Source organism: Sapajus apella, unplaced genomic scaffold (assembly GCF_009761245.1).
Source record: "Sapajus apella isolate SASKATOON/1434 unplaced genomic scaffold, GSC_monkey_1.0 scaffold59, whole genome shotgun sequence".
NCBI classification, from domain to species: domain Eukaryota; kingdom Metazoa; phylum Chordata; class Mammalia; order Primates; family Cebidae; genus Sapajus; species Sapajus apella.
This window is the reverse complement of record NW_022436999.1, coordinates 12992667-13008835: the sequence shown is the minus strand read 5'-3', so window position 1 is coordinate 13008835 and position 16169 is coordinate 12992667. Positions and strand designations below refer to the sequence as shown.

The following is a 16169-nucleotide window of genomic DNA, read 5'->3' as shown; positions in this document are numbered from 1 at the left end:
CAAATAGACCTGAATTCAAATCTAATTTTGCCAATTACTAGTTCTGTTCTTGGACAGATTGTATAATCTCTTTTAGCTCTAGTTTTCTTACAACTAACATCTAAAAATAGAGATTTTTGTTTTTTAGAGCTACTTTCACAGCAAGCAGGTAATGTAAACTTTAATGATAATAATTTTCAAGGAATAAAGTTAGGTACAATACAAACTAGGATTTCCACGGGTTAACACAATAAAAAGTGTTTTGTTTCTGGAAAACAATGTAGATCATTAGACCAAAAAGTTATAGTAGAAACAAGAATCTTCACTGATATAATACCTCATTCCATTAGGTTTTCTTTTTGGAGTTAGCAAGATTACTAGTGGAGCACTCATTGAAAGCTGTTGCTCCTGCTCCACATAGTATTGTCAGTCTTGACTGTGGCTGCTTTTCCAGGAACAATTTTGTTCTGCATCACTTTTTATTAACCTATTTGCATATGAATTTAAGATATATAAATGGCTTTGCCAAATGCAGTTGCTCCTGAAGATTATCTTCTTTTCAGTGAGCCCAGCCTGCAAATTTCTTTGCCCAGACACATTAACATAAAATAATAAACTCTCTATATTGAAGTTGAAGTGTTGTCAATTTTATAAAAATACTCAGACTTTGTTTTTTCTTTGCAGCTGCCTCTCAAAAAAGAAGCTGTCATTCTTTCTAACAGTCTAAGTATAAGTGAGTGTCCCAGAATTGAATTTTTACAGCAAAAGCACAAAGATGAGAAGAAACACTCTCTTAAGCATGAGCTCTTCAGGCATGGTAAATACAAATATGCCATGTTTCTGAACTTTTAAGTTCTAAGTCTTCAAATTCATTAAGTATTGTGATATCATTTCTGATACTTGGTTTTATCAACCCAGGAGATGTTCTTCAAACCACTTTATTTCGTATTTACCAATGTAGTAATACATGACTTTCTCATGATTAATTTAGTGACACTTTAACAGATACTTACTGAGTGATTACCATGTCAGCATTAACAGGAACATTTGTTACTCAGATATTTAATCCAGCTTTTCAAGGGCACTTTTCACAGTCTGCCTTTGTTCATTATGTTGTGTCACAAAAACTCATATACATATATATATGTATGTATGTATGTATATGTTACACACACACACATACACACACACCAAATTCACAGGAAAGAGAAAAGAATTTGGCCCATATATGTGATAATTATATAAAGTACACTGGAAGGTAGGCCTTATTTGTCCTAAATAATCATAATGTAAGATGATAAGAAAACCTAGGTTTTAGTTAAAATTACCTAAAGACAAATTGGAAATTTTATGGATTGCCTTGTAACTTGTCTTATGGAAGAGAAACTTTTGATATTTTAATTTATTCATAGTTACCAGTACTTCATTTGCAGCTTGAATATGTAGAAATATAAGTACATGAACCAATTTATGGTACGCTTCTGGGAGAGATTCCCTGGTACCCACAGATTAGGGAAAAAGACTAGCTCATCGTGTCCTTCTAACTTCATCCTCTTCCACTTTACGTTCTTTAGTTCCACAAGTATTTATTGAATGCTTATTGTGTGTTAGGCTCTGGAAAGGATACAGTCTATGCAAACTAGACAGTTTCATCTTTATGGTGCTTATAAATATTAATAATCACATAAATAAATATAAAATCATAATTATCATGTAAGAGCTATAAACATGAAGTATTAATGCATAGTACCAAACAATGTATAATATGGAGAATAGATAGGTCAGGGAGTAAGGAACACCTATTCTTTAGTCTCAACTATTCAAGCTACTAAAGCAGGAGTCCCCAACCCATGGTCACAGACTGGCTACCGTCTGTGGCCTGTTACAAACCTGGCCCACAGCAGGAGGTGAGCAGTGGGTAAGTGAGCAAAGCTTCATCTGCATTTACAGCCACTCCCATCATTCATATCACTGCCTGAGCTCCACCTCCTGTCACATCAGTGGCAGCATTAGATTCTTATAGGGGCGTGAACCCTATTGTGAACTGCACATGCAAGGGATCTGGGTTGCACACTACTTATGAGAACCTAATGCCTGATGACATGTCACTGTTTCCCATCATCCCCGGATGGGACTGTCTAGATGCAGGATAACAAGCTCAGGGCTCCCACTGATTCTGCATTATGGTGAGTTGTATAATTATTTCATTATATATTTCAGTGTAATAATAATAGAAATAATGTGCACCATAAATGTAATATACTTGAATCATCCCAAAACCTCCCATCCCCAGTCTGTGGGAAAATTGTCTTCCATGAAACCAGTCCCTGGTGCCAAAAAGGTTGGGGACCGCTGTGCTAAAGATTGGGTAGTCAGAAATTGGGTTAATTTAATTCTATAAGAAGAACATTCTAGGTTCTAGACTATAGCTCTGCTAAGATGATTCATTCTGAACTAAACTATGTGTGTTTTGCAGTTTTTTATTTAGTTAGTAATAGTTTTTAAATTAGGCAGGTTATTGAGTCTAAAAAGAACTCCGTAACTCCTTACTTGAAAATACCTTTTCTTCTTTATCATTCTTTTCCATTTTCATATTAAGAAATACCTCATGATGTTCTGCTAGATCCTTCTGGAATGTTTTCCAAAACAATTAGGTTTCCTAGTTTACATTTTATATTTTGTATATAGTAAAAACAAACAAATAAAATTCATTTGAATGTTGTATGTATTATGATTAGAAATTATGTTTTTAGATTCTTGACTTTAGGATTTACTGAATCCCAAGGATCCTTAAGAATCTAAAGGGAAATTATTACTAGAATTACTAGAAAAATTTAAAGGGAAAAATTACTTAATTATTCATTACGTAGATATATATTGAGTGCATCTCACTATCTAAGCTATGTGCTAGGTGCTACTGAACTTTTACCCAGTTAACAACAATGAACATTTATTTTTAACTACTGGAAAAACTTTTCTAAATTATTGTGTTCTTTTTCCCTCTTCTGTAAAGCTTTGCTTGATATAATCACATAACTCCTCTTTTATAATCATTTCATTTATTCAACAATATTTGTTGAGCATCAATTTTGGATTAAACAATGTGCTATGTGCTATACAGTAGCAAACAAGAGAGGCAGTATCTCTGCCTTTACAGAAAATACAGTTTAGTCTCAGGCCAATAAAGAAGGTTATGTTGGAAAATTATTAAAGTGAATTATTCTTAAGAATTACTTGTGTTTTTTTTTATTATTATTTTTAGGCATCCTCCTCATTACAAAAGTTTTCCTTGGCCAGAGTGTTCAAGCCCACGAAAAAAAATCCATCAGTCAATCCAACTATCCATTGGTTAATTCAGTGTTCATTCCTCGAAAATATTTACTAAGTATGTCTGTCATAAAGATTAATGTGGTTTCATGTCTCTGAATGAAAAATGTGTTTAATACAGATACTCACAGTTTTATTTCTACTTAACAAAGTTGGTAGAATTTTCTACAAAAATCTGTTACTAGCCACTAATAATTTTTCTATTCCATACCTCAAAGATATTTATATATGGGTGTGGGTAGATAGTTAATATGGCAAATTTTAATTTAATTATGTATTTGTTTGTGTGTGTGTATGTGTGTTCATTTTCAAATAATTAAAAAACCACCCAACTTTTAATAAGAGTTTTAGAGAAATAAATTTATCAAAAATTACCTGGCCACAAATTGAATAGAAAAGTGAAAAAGTATGAAAAGGAAAAGGATATGAATATAATTAAGCACGACTAGTGTATGTAGTGAAAAGATGACGAGTAAGTATTTATGTAATTAAAAGGGGCCAGGCACAGTGGCTCATGCCTGTAATCCCAACACTTTGGGAGGCCAAGGCAGGTGGATCATGAAGTCAGGAGATCAAGACCATTTTGGCCAACATGGTGAGACCCTGTCTCTATTAAAAATACAAAAATTAGCTGGGCGTGGTGGCAAGTGCGTGTAATTCCAGCGACTCAGGAGGCTGAGATAGGAGAATCACTTGAACCAGCAAGTGGGAGAGCCTGAGCAACAGAGACTCCGTCTCAAAAAAAAAAAAAAAAAAAGACTAGAGCAGAAAGGATGAAAGAAAAAAATCCTCAATAATATAACTATTGCAATTTATTGAGTTTGTTATCTGTTAAATTAAGAATGAAAAAGTGTGTTTCAATTTGAGGAAATGTGTTTGCTTTGCTTGTTTTTGTTTTTACTCTAGATTCTGTCATGGGACAAAGAAACTGTGATTGCAGTGTTCGGCAGTACAAGTGGTTTGTCTTTGATCATGACCTTGTTTTGCCAGAATACGTTGTTGAATTTGAGTATATTACAATGGTATGAATTGTTACATATTTTTAAAGACTAGAATTCCTTAAATGGGAACAGAATAGTAATTTGAAGTCTAATAATGCTATGTCAAGTTAAGAAAATACAGTTTGGTCTCAGGCCATTATGTGCATGTGTGTATATTTGTTATTTTGTGAAGAACAACTTTCAAAACAAGTCATTATGACACCTAAATATGTTTAATGCAAATATATCACATGATTAACATATGACTGTACTCTCACTGGAAAAGATTCAGTCTACTTTGAAGATTCAAACTACATTGAAACTACATTGAAGACATTGAAGACTAAACATGAAAATTTGCCTTTACTTTAACCTCACTGCCATTCCCTTTCACCAGGGAATCCACTGTTAACAGTTTTATGGGTTTGCTTTCAATCCTTTTTCTATGCACTTCATATCTAATAACAGATACCATTTGACATAGTAGAAACAAGGTCTAAGTATTCTGTGATTTTTTTTTTTGCCTTTGACAATATCTTTTGATCATATTTCCACTTTAGTACATATAGAGGGATATTTCATTATTTTGGTGGCCGCATATTATGGAATCTGTCTGTATGAATCTATTCTGTTTCACTGAACTCTTTCATCTTATTTTGGATCACTATCACATTTGTTTTGCTTATTACAAACTTCGTGTCTTGACATGTGACAGGGCAAATCCCCTTCCTCCATCACCACTCATCTTTTTAAGCTTTTTTTGACTATTCTTAAACATTATCTTTTTTCTATAAACAATTTCTATAAAACAATTCTAGATGGATTAAAAAGGCTAAAGGTTTTAAAACAAGTTACGTAAGTATCATAAGAAAATAAAGAATATTTATTACAGGATTTTTGAAATAAGACATAAAATTCAGAATCCATACAGGAGATTGAGAGAGCTGACCTCTTAATAATTAACTTGTGAATTACAAATTAAAATGACAAGCAAGTTTTGTTACAATTAAAATTAAAAGGCAAGTGACAGAAAATATTTGCAACATATATAAGATACATGATTTTTAACTTTTTAAATTTTTAAAATGTTTTGTAGAGACAAGATCTCACTGTGTTGCCCAGGGTGGTCTCAAACTTCTGGACTCAAGCAATCCTCTCACCTTGAACTCTCAAAGTGCTGGGATTACAGGTGTGAGCCACCATGCCTGGCCTAAGATAAAGTACTAATATCCAGAATGTATGTAAGAATTTTCCTAATACAAAAAAGACAGAGTCTAATAGAAAATGATCAAATAACAGGTGATTCATAAAACTATAAATAATTTTAAGCATATGAAAGAGTAAAATATCTTGTTTTTTGCCCATCATAGTGGCCAAAAAAGAGATTGAAAATATCTCATGTTGGAAAATGTAATGAGACACGCACTGTCATACACACTTAGAAATTGTTTTATAGAAATTGTTTATAGAAAATGTGAGGTAGAAGGGTAGTGAAACAATTTTTTTAATGAATAAATACTTATTTAGGCATTATCTTTTCTACTCTATTTTGAAATAGAATCCTTATTGTTAGAATTATTTGCATAAATAAGGAATCTGTCTATATGAATCTATTCTGTTCCACTGAACCCTTTCATCTAATTTTGGATCACTATCATGTTTGTTTTGGTTATTACAAACTTCATATGTCTTGATAGTACAAATCCCCTTCCTCTGTCACCACTTACCTTTTTAAACTTTTTTTTGACTATTCTTAAACATTTTCTTTTTCCAAATAAAATTTAGAATAGCTTGTCAAGTTCTATTTTAAAATCCTATTTAAATGTGTTTGAAATTATATTGAATTTAAAATTTAATTTGGTGTGAACTGACTACTCTGTAGTATTGGACTTCTTGTTCTAGGAACATGATAATCTACTTCATTTACTCAGGTCCTCTCTTAAAATTTTCCTTGTATAGGTCTCCCAACATTTCTTATTAAGTTTAGTTCTGGGAATTTATATTTTATATTGTTATAATGAATAGGATTATATTAGTCAAGTATGCCTTTAGCAAAAGATACAGAAACCCAGCCAAACAGTAAACAGGTAGAAGTTTATTTAACTCACATAACAAGAAGTCAAGAGGTGGGCAGTACCCGGCAGTTGTAACCATTCAGTGATGTCAGAAAAGACCTTAGTTCCATCATCCCCCTGTTTGCCACTTTATGAGCTCTTTCGATGTTGTGATTCAATTCTTTGTTCTCTCCTGGGAAGTTTGCTTCTCTTAGTTCCTTGGTTATTTCTTCTCTTCCATTTCTGTTAAGCCCTCTGGATCCCCTCATTAGTTAAATATTAGAAATTCCAAATTGATCTTCTGTCTCTTTTAATTTTTCCTCTTCTAGTTTACACTCTTTTAAAATTATTTGTTTTGAAATATTTTCTCAATCTTAGCTTCCACATTGCTAATTTGATCTGCTACCATATCTACTTGGTTTTCAGAGTATGTACTAAATTTTTTATTTTATTAATTGTTTTCATTTTAGCTTTGAAATATATGTCCTTTTCTTTTCCATAGCAGCTTATTTTATTATAGATACTTTGTTGTCCTAGATTTTAAAAAATTCTCAATGAAATATTTTGGTTTCTTCTAGAACAAGTTCTGTTTGTTCATGTGACTCTTGCTCATTCCTTCACAATTATTACCATAATTACTTAATTACCTGACAATCAAGATAACTAATTGCTCTTTATTCACTCTAATCATCAAGTTTCTCTGGATCAGATTTTAAAAGTATTTGTCTCCTGCATATTTTTTAGCCATAGGTTACATTTCTGCTCCTATTTACCTGCCAATTCAGTCCTTTCTGATTTGTGTGTCACAATTTCTAGGCCTTTGTAGGTACCCTCTTCACTGTTGTGAAATATTTTAAAATTACCTTTTGCCAGTTTTTAAGAAATTTTCAGTGGGTGGAAATGGATATACCATACATAGCCTAAAATTTTAATCTGCTTTATAGATGTCCTAATGTGATTCTGATCATCACAGATATGACTGTATAACTAAAAATGTCAACTCATCTTTTCTACATAGCCTGTTTTTCAAAATGATAAATACAGCTACTGATTTTGCGATATTTTAAATTCATATTTTAGGTCAAGGCGGACTCTTTATTTTCTGTGTTCAACAATGTTATTCTACAGGAAAGCAAAAAAAAATCAGAAGGATCAGTATTTTCCAAGGATTTGAAATTTGATGATGAAGTAATAAAAATGGAGCCCAGGATCAAGGCCCGACCAAAACTGATTAGTTTAGATGACAAAACAATATTTTCCCTTACAAAGACTAGCATTTACAGTCATATTGTGGTAAGTATTGTGAGGAATAAAGCTTTGAGACAGGAATCTTGAATTTGGAGTCAAAATATAGCATATGAAGTCAAAAGATACTAAACTGTCTATCTGATGATGCCAGGTACTATGCTACCTGAAGTGCCCATTCCTCTTTTTCAACATGGATTAGATCAGTGCTCTCTAGTAGTAATATAATGTGAATTACATAAGTAATTTTTAGTTTTGTGGTGGTTATGTTTTTAAAAGTTTTTTTTAAAAAGTAAAATTAGTTTTAATAATACATTTTATTTAACTGAAATATCTTAGTTTGTTTTCTATTTCTATAACAAAATACAACCAACTGGGCAATTTATAAAGAAAATGTGTTTATTTAGTTCATGGTTCTGGAGGCTGGGACATCCAAGAGCTTGGTACCAGCATCTGATGAGGGCTTCTTGCAGTGTCATAAAATGGCAGTGGGCATCACATGGCAAGAAGGCAAGAGCAAGAGAGCCAGAGAGAGCTGATTTTTTTTTTAAAGAAAAAAAAGAAGAAAGAAAGAATAAAAAAAAAATGAAGGAGAGGAAGAAAGAGGAAGAGAGAGAGCTGATTTTATAACAAATTTACTCCCAAGTTAATAGACTCACTCCTCTGAAAGTGACATTAATCCATTAATGAAGGCAGAGGGATTGAATTTCCAACACATGAACATCTGGGGGACACATTCAAACTATAGCCCCTGAATATTTAAAATATTATCATGTTAACAAAAACTAGTATGAATATTCATTAGTGAGGTAATTTCATGCTAACTCTTAATTCTGAAGTATATTTTAACACTCTTAGCACATTTAGACTAGCCACATTTCAAGTGCTCAACAGCCATATGAGGTGGCCTTCCAATTAGCAAGGGATTTTATTCCTGAATAACCAATAAGCTCTCTTTAAATGATTAAGATAAAGGCAGATAAGTTTTAAATCAATTTCTAGAATTAATCAACATAGAATATGGGATCTTTATCTTTACAAAATTAATCAACAGAAATCAGGTTACTTACTAAAGCGACTTACTTTATGCTGAGACAATTCTATTGAGATACTAGGCCTACTTCTAGATCTGACTTTTAGATGTATTCATTTCAGATCTGCTGCTACCACTCTATCCAAACTACTACAGTTTCTGACCTAGACTTTTATCCCAGTCTTCTAACCAGGCTTTCTGTACTCTACTATCGCAATATTGCACAACTCCAGAAAGTAGAATTCACATTAAATTCTGTTTAATGTGCACTTTGGGTGCCATTCATCATATAACTGAATAGAACTCAACACAAGATGGAAGGAGTAGGATGCCTCTAGAGCTATGCAACAGAGGCCCTGTCCTGTGTCCATAAACATGCAGTATAATAGCAATCTTCTGGCTGACAGTACTGAGAAATTATTGTTTCTGCACTATAATATCAAGATTTACTATTTTAGTAAGAAATTAGTTTACCTGCCTCAAAAACATCAGTTTAGTGGAGGAAATAGATATGTGAACACATGTAGGAAGCTCAGAGTTACTGGGAGAGATTTACAGAAAGAGGTGAGGTTTGAGTGGATTTTTGAAGGACATGAGAAATTTAGTTGTTTACATCTTCCAGACAGATGAAATATTCTTATCTGTAGGAACATGGTTTTGAAAGATCCAGATGTTTTCAGGGAACACTGAAAAATTGAGTATAACTAGAATATAATGTTACAATGGTGGAGGGTAAAGATGTAGGTTGGAATTCAAGAAAGATGTGAAGCCCAGGCTGGAAGAGTATGAGGTTGTAGCCAAATTAGGATGGATTTTGGAAGCCAAATTTAGAAGTTTAGATTCTCTTGTTTAAGAAAGAAACTTTCTTTAAATACCTTAACTTTGACAGCTTATAAATGGAATTAACTGAAGTCAGACTGGTGGTATGGAAATTCCATAGAAGACTATTGCAGTATCCAAAGGAAAAGTCCATTCATTTATTTCTGGATAACCAGAAAACCAGCTGCACCGTTACATCGCCACTACCACTGCCTTAGGCACTGGTAGTGGCGATACCATGATATGGCCAGTTTGAGAAACAGTCCTACAATCAAATGTATAAGAAAAAGAAGGAAAGAGGGTGATCAACAGTATGTTAGATAGTGAAGCTCTTTATCAGACACATAGGGAAGATGAATTCAGTTGTGGACATGTTAAGTGTAAGGTTTCTGTAGAATATATCATGGATGATAACCATATGTGACTTGTAAAATAACTAGTCTGCATAAATTAGCTCTTAGCAATTTTAGCTAATTTTGACAGCTATTAGAAATTTAATTGTTTCTTCCTTCTAGGAATTTTGTTACATATGTGATGTAACAAGGCATAAGATGGTGGTGGTGAATGAAGGTAGCTGGGAGACAATACTTGATTTTATCATGATAATTAATACCCATTTGTTGTGAATACTGTAGTCAGTTACATTAATATATTTTCTTGTGCCCTTGTTTATTTTACAAGCTATACATAAATACAGTCTTCACTTGATACCAATCACAGTGGCATAAAGACAAAAAACAAAAAAAAAAAGGCATCAGGATCCCTCCTTAAGCATAAATGTATAATAATGTTTGTTTTTATAAGGAAATGGACAAGAAAAGTCTGGGCCAAATTCTGATATAGGTGTTGTCTTAAGCAATCTCCCACCTCCTCCTTTCACCTTCTGTCCTCCTAGTTTAGCACCCTCAGCCTTTCTTTTTCAGTTCGGTACCCTCATAGATTTTCCTGCAGTCACAGTGCCATCACACATTTTCCTGTCATCTCTCTCCCATGAGGTTTCCTATCTGATACTCCAAATCTTTAATGTCTGCATTGTTCACTGGTTAGCCTGAGAAATAGATTTACCCTAATAAATACCTTAACCACATATATTTATTTTATAGAAAGAATTTCATGGCAATTGCTGATAAACTTAGACCAAGTGAGAAATCATATTAATCAAGAGCCAAAGTCTAGTGATACTATTGCAAACTACCTTTTAACATCATAGATTAGATTTTTTTATTGACAGTTTCTTAATGCTATTTAAAATGACTGCTTTCTTATTTTGTATATTGTGTCAAGTAATTGTTCTAAACATTTTAGATATCCACATTTCAGTATGGTGTAGAATGTAATCTGTCTTATTTTGTACTTTATTTTACTTCAGAGTCTGAATCTGCATGGAAACAGCTTGAGTAAATTGAGAGATCTCTCCAAGTTAACAGGACTTCGAAAACTAAACATTAGCTTTAATGAATTTACCTGTTTAGATGATGTATACCACTTGGTAAGAACTGTTCCTTTGAATCTAAAAAAGTCAAACTCACAGAAGCAGAAGGTAGAATGGTGGTTATCAGGGCTTAAGGTCTAGGGGAAATGAGGAGATATTGGTCAAAGGGTATAAACTTTCAGTTATAAAATAGACAAGTTCTAGGTATCTAATGCACAGCAAGGGTGGTGACAGTTGTATTAATTTGATTGTGGTAATCATTACACAGTTATATCAAATCATAACATTGTACACTTTGAACATATTCAAATTTAATTTGCCAATTTAATATTTTTGAAAAACTATGCTGACTCTGGGCACACTGCCCAGGAGTTAGGCCCACTCCTAAAAGAGAGATATAAAATAAAAAGAAAAAACTTTGGTGCAGCAAAAAGATCATGAGGTCAGAGGACAAATGATAAACTGGAATAAGTATTTGAAAAAAGAACTGTCCTTTTGAAAATATTTATGTAAAATAAAATAATTAATGGATAAATTATTTTTGTAATTATGGCTTCATATCTACCATTTACAAGATTATACAGCCTGAATCAGCCTAAATACATATACTGTATTATGTTACTTTCTCTAAAACATGTCTTAGGTTGAACTTCTGTTTGCAGACCAAATCTGTCCCAAAGATCGTAGCTCATTTCTAGCTACTTTAAATAAATATGTTAAAATAACCTCACAAGTTTGTGTATAAAATGTCCTCTGGTGTAAATTCTATTTTTTCCTACTCTTTTTTTCCCACTCTTCTTTCTTTCTTTCTCATGAGTCCCTATTTCTTTTTCATTTTGTAGTTCACCACTTCACATCTTAATATGGTCAGTTCCTCCCATCTGCTCATCCAGGTTGTAATTTCTCTTGCTTTCTGCCTTGTCCTTTCTACCTGAATATCACATGCATAGATCTTGTTGAATTTGTATTTGCCTTCTCGTATATCATAGGACAATACAGGAATGCACATCTACACATAGGCATGGATCTTGTCTGGCTTTTATTTTGTTATATATCATATAACAAAAATAATTACATATGTAGTTCCAGAACTTCAACCCAACATCCCCTGTTTACATGGGTCCCAGGTCAGTCACTTATCTCATCAGAATATATCATCATTTTCAGCTCTTATTCATTCTTTATTCCACCTCCTTGCCACTATATCAACACCTTTACATTATTTCTTCTACCATTGTAATGGGAGCTGTTTCTTTTACTTATTGCCATTAGGTTTAGAGTTAGTGTTACAGCCACTTCCTTGCTTTTTTGGTGGGCCCAAGCCCTTTTAAAAAACTAAATAGTATCCCTGATAGTCTGAATTCAGTATGCAACTAAGGAAAAAAGGGTATTTTAAAAGCGGTCTCAGGAGTCTATGTAGATTGTTGGTATGTTTATTTTTATTATTTATTTGTCAGCACTTCCAAAGGTTATAACAGTCATTATAATTTTGCTTAAGCACAGATTTAAAGAGTAAACTCATTCAAGACACTTAAATAGTGAATGAACTTAGCCAGCTGCCCAGCATTTATTTTGCCACGTGGTGGTGGTGTTCACCTTTAATACAAAAGTTATTTTCATTATCACAGCCTCATAGCCTACTTGTTAAATGACTATTACCATTGTCATTTTACAGATAAGGGAACTGGTTAAATTTTATGCCAAAGTGGTATTTTCAAATTTTAGGATGAGTAAAGGTGGCTAGCTATGGACCTTTCAAATGTCAAATCTCTAAAAATGACTATAATGAAATTAGCAGTAGCCAGAGAGAGGAGAAACACTGCATGGATGTCTATGTGTATTTCTTCATCTTTTTATTATAAAATAAAACACAGATAGAGAAAATTACATGCTATACACATATGGCTTAGTACATTGTTGTAAGGTGGACATGCTTGTAATTAGTATCCAAGAAATGAAACCTTTGCCACGTAGGGCAAAAGTCTTCTATGGCCCCTGGCCTTCCTCTCCCCACAAGAAATCATTATCCTGACCTCTGCAGTAATCTTCTTCCCGGATTTTTCCCTGATAGTTCTGTTACCCAAATGTACATCTCTAGCACAATAATTTGGTTTTGCCATTAAAAAAAAAATGTACTGCATTTTTTGTTGCTTTTGGCAACAAGTTACATTATTTGTAACAACCTGTTATTATTACAGAGGAAGTTTATATGCATTGCATAAAGACAGAAAATGTAGGTCAACAAAAAAACATTCTTACCACCCAGAGATCAACCTTAACATCTTTGTACTCTTTTAAGTCTCTTTTAATTGATAGATTTCCCTTCCATTTCCCATAGTTTATTTCTAGAATTACTTGAGCCTTTCAACCCAAAGAATTTCCCACAGCCTGAGATTTGCTTATTTAAGATACATCCTATTTGCCTTCCATCTTCTGTATTTCCTACAAATTGGCAAGTGGATCTAGAGACAAGATCAGACCTAGGTTCCATTTTTTCTGACAAAACTAATGTTTGACAAGACTGTAGGAGATACACGATATCTTATTGTCTCACTTTTATGATGCCAGAAGCCATTATTACTTACTGCCATTGGGGATTACAAAATGGTGATATTCTTATTCTATCATTGTTTCCTTTATTATTTGGAATACTTTTACAAAGAGGCATTTCTTATTATCTATTATTTTGTTTCCCAGTGGTAGCATTCACATAGAAAGTACATAATAGATTCTTATCCACCAATTTGCAAGATAATGAATTGGTTCCCTATCATTGAAGTGAGCAACTCTTGTTTTAATATCAGTATGAATGCAGGGACTTACCCATATTTGGTTATATTCAATCCATTGCAATTTTTAACATGATTGAAGCTCAGATTGTCTCATCCTTAACCAGTGAGAGCTTTTCAAAGTTAACTTCTTTTGCCATGATCCTAATGGTCTTTGATAGCTTCTTTGACACTTGGTATACAAAGATGTTTCATACACATCTTATATATTTTCTGTTGCAGACATGGTATTAGCCGTGTCTTCAAGGCTTAGTTTCTTTTTTGGAGATGGAGTTTTGCTCTGTTGCCCAGGCTAAAGTGCAGTGGCACGCACTCAGCTCACTGCAACCTCCACCTCCCAGCTTCAACCCATCTCGTGCCTCAGCCTCTCGAGTAACTGGGATTATAGGCACACATAAGCATGCCCGCTAATTTTTGTATTCTAGTAGAGATGGGGTTTCACCATGTTGGCCAAGCTGGTCTCTAACTCCTGACCTCAGGTGATCTACCTGCCTCAGCCTCCCAAAGTGCTAAGATTACAGGCATGAGCCACCACCATGCCTGGCCAGAACCTTTTAGAGAGAAATGGTCCTTCAGGAATACAATCTAATTGGTCATTATTTCTAGGTCTTTTCACTGGGCTGAACTTGTTGGAGGGGACATGAATATCTGTGTGCATGTGTGTATAAACTCATGAATTTTTTATGCTTCCAATTCAGGTTCAAGACTACAAAGCTTTTTACTTTTGCTTTTCTATTACTTACACATATACACTTTTCTCATACCAAGAATCGTGATTCTTAAGGATACAAGATGATAGAATATTTAATAATAACTCATTGTTTTATCTACTATTATACACATAATGGTGTCAGAATGACAGTACTTATACTATTATCAATATTATTTACTGGAAAAATTTTCTAAAAATTTTGTGTAGGTTCTTCCCATTCTTCCCAAGTTTAAAAAATAATTTAAATAATTATAATATAACTATATTGCCACAGCAGGTAGCCTTATGCTCTGTATACTCTCCCTTTTAATTAACTGGTAATAGTATATTTACTTCTCATCACCAGTCTTTATGTTGGTATCTCTCTAATCATTTTGATTGTCTGAAATATATTCTATTGTAGATCATCAGGAAGGAGTTATAGGAACAATATCCCTTCAGTTACTGAATGTTAATAACAGTTTAGCTATGTCCTTTATACTTGAAATGTGGTTTTGGTAGGTATAAAATCTTTGGCTTACTATTTTGGAGGGCATAGTAAATATTACTTCATTTTCTTCTATTACAAAGAATTGCTGTAGAAAGTCTGATGAGAATGTGTGATTTTTTTTATATCCTTCATAAGTCACAAGATTTTCTTCCTTCTAGATAGCCAAATAACTTTTTCAGTTTTCTTTAAAGTCTAATAAGTTTACTAGAATTTTTCTTGGTGTTGGTTGTTCTGGGTTGTTTTCTTCGGATCCGCAGTATCATCTTCCAATACATAGCTTAAAATCACTTTTTTTCTTTCAGGAAAGATGTTTTGAATGGGAAATTTTTAGCATTCTTTTCTGTTTCCTTGCTTTCGTCTTATTCTTCAGGGACTCTCATTATCCATAAGTGAAAATCTTCTTTATCATCAGTATTTGTCACTTTCTGTTGAATCCTTTTTGTCTCTTTATTCATTACTTATCTTCAAATTTTTTCACTTTTTCACCTTGTATTTCTCTTAAAAGTGTTATCTGTTTTTTATTCACTCTCAGATATAACTGATTTCCTTTTTATTTCTTAAATTATTTTATTTCATTTTTCTGGGTCCTTTCACTCCACTTTTTAAAATAGTTTTTTAGTTTTTGTAATCCAGATTTATATTGTTATTTTATGTCTCATATCATTCTTAACATCTTTTTGTTTGTTTTAAAATGGTAAGTTAATAGTCATGATATGTTTCTTGAACACATTTTTCTGGCGTACTTTTATTGCCAGCAGCAATATTAATCTCTGTCTTCCCCCTCTCTACAATCCCACCATAGCTTTGTCTTGGATTTGACCTCAGTACTTTTCTCTGCTCATTTGTAAGTGAAATTAGTTTTTCTTAACGTTTAAAATGAGGTTAGGTTCAGGAAGCTTTTCTAACTTCACAGATCTTCCTCTTCTGTTGTTTATATGCATTGTTTGAAAATTGTAATTCTTACTTTCTGAGATGCTTTTGACTCTATTCCAATCCTCCACTTTAGACCTTCTTTTTTATTTGCCTCTCTTGTCCTTATCCTGTTTAATTTTTAGTTTAGCCCCAGCAGTTTCTTCTATGAGAAGGATTCTGTCTTGAAGGGAGTCCTAGTGAAATAGTTTTTAGATTCATAGGGGCTAGACTATTCCAGGGACTGCTTCCTTCAGACTTTTCTTTTTTCTTCTTCGTTTTCTTTTCTTTCTTTCCTTCCTTTTTTTTTTTTTTTTTTTTTAAAGACAGGGTCTCACTCTGTCACCCAGGTTGGAGTGCAATACACAATCATGGAGTACACTGCAGCCCCAACTTCCTG

General features: G+C 33.2%; 2 protein-coding genes across 3 annotated transcripts in view; one reads left to right on the top strand and one right to left on the bottom strand.

Moving 5' to 3' along the window:
- The window catches only part of RTN1 (reticulon 1), a 468840-nt gene that overhangs the window by 352844 nt on the left and 99827 nt on the right, over positions 1 to 16169 (bottom strand). The window lies entirely within an intron of this gene.
- LRRC9 (leucine rich repeat containing 9) overlaps positions 1 to 16169 on the top strand; it is a 123589-nt gene that overhangs the window by 32371 nt on the left and 75049 nt on the right. The window contains exons 12-16 of the mRNA XM_032246124.1: positions 664 to 796; positions 3242 to 3364; positions 4213 to 4328; positions 7421 to 7633; positions 10807 to 10926. Of these exons, the coding sequence (XP_032102015.1) occupies positions 664 to 796; positions 3242 to 3364; positions 4213 to 4328; positions 7421 to 7633; positions 10807 to 10926 (705 nt within the window). The remainder of the gene's footprint in view (positions 1 to 663; positions 797 to 3241; positions 3365 to 4212; positions 4329 to 7420; positions 7634 to 10806; positions 10927 to 16169) is intronic.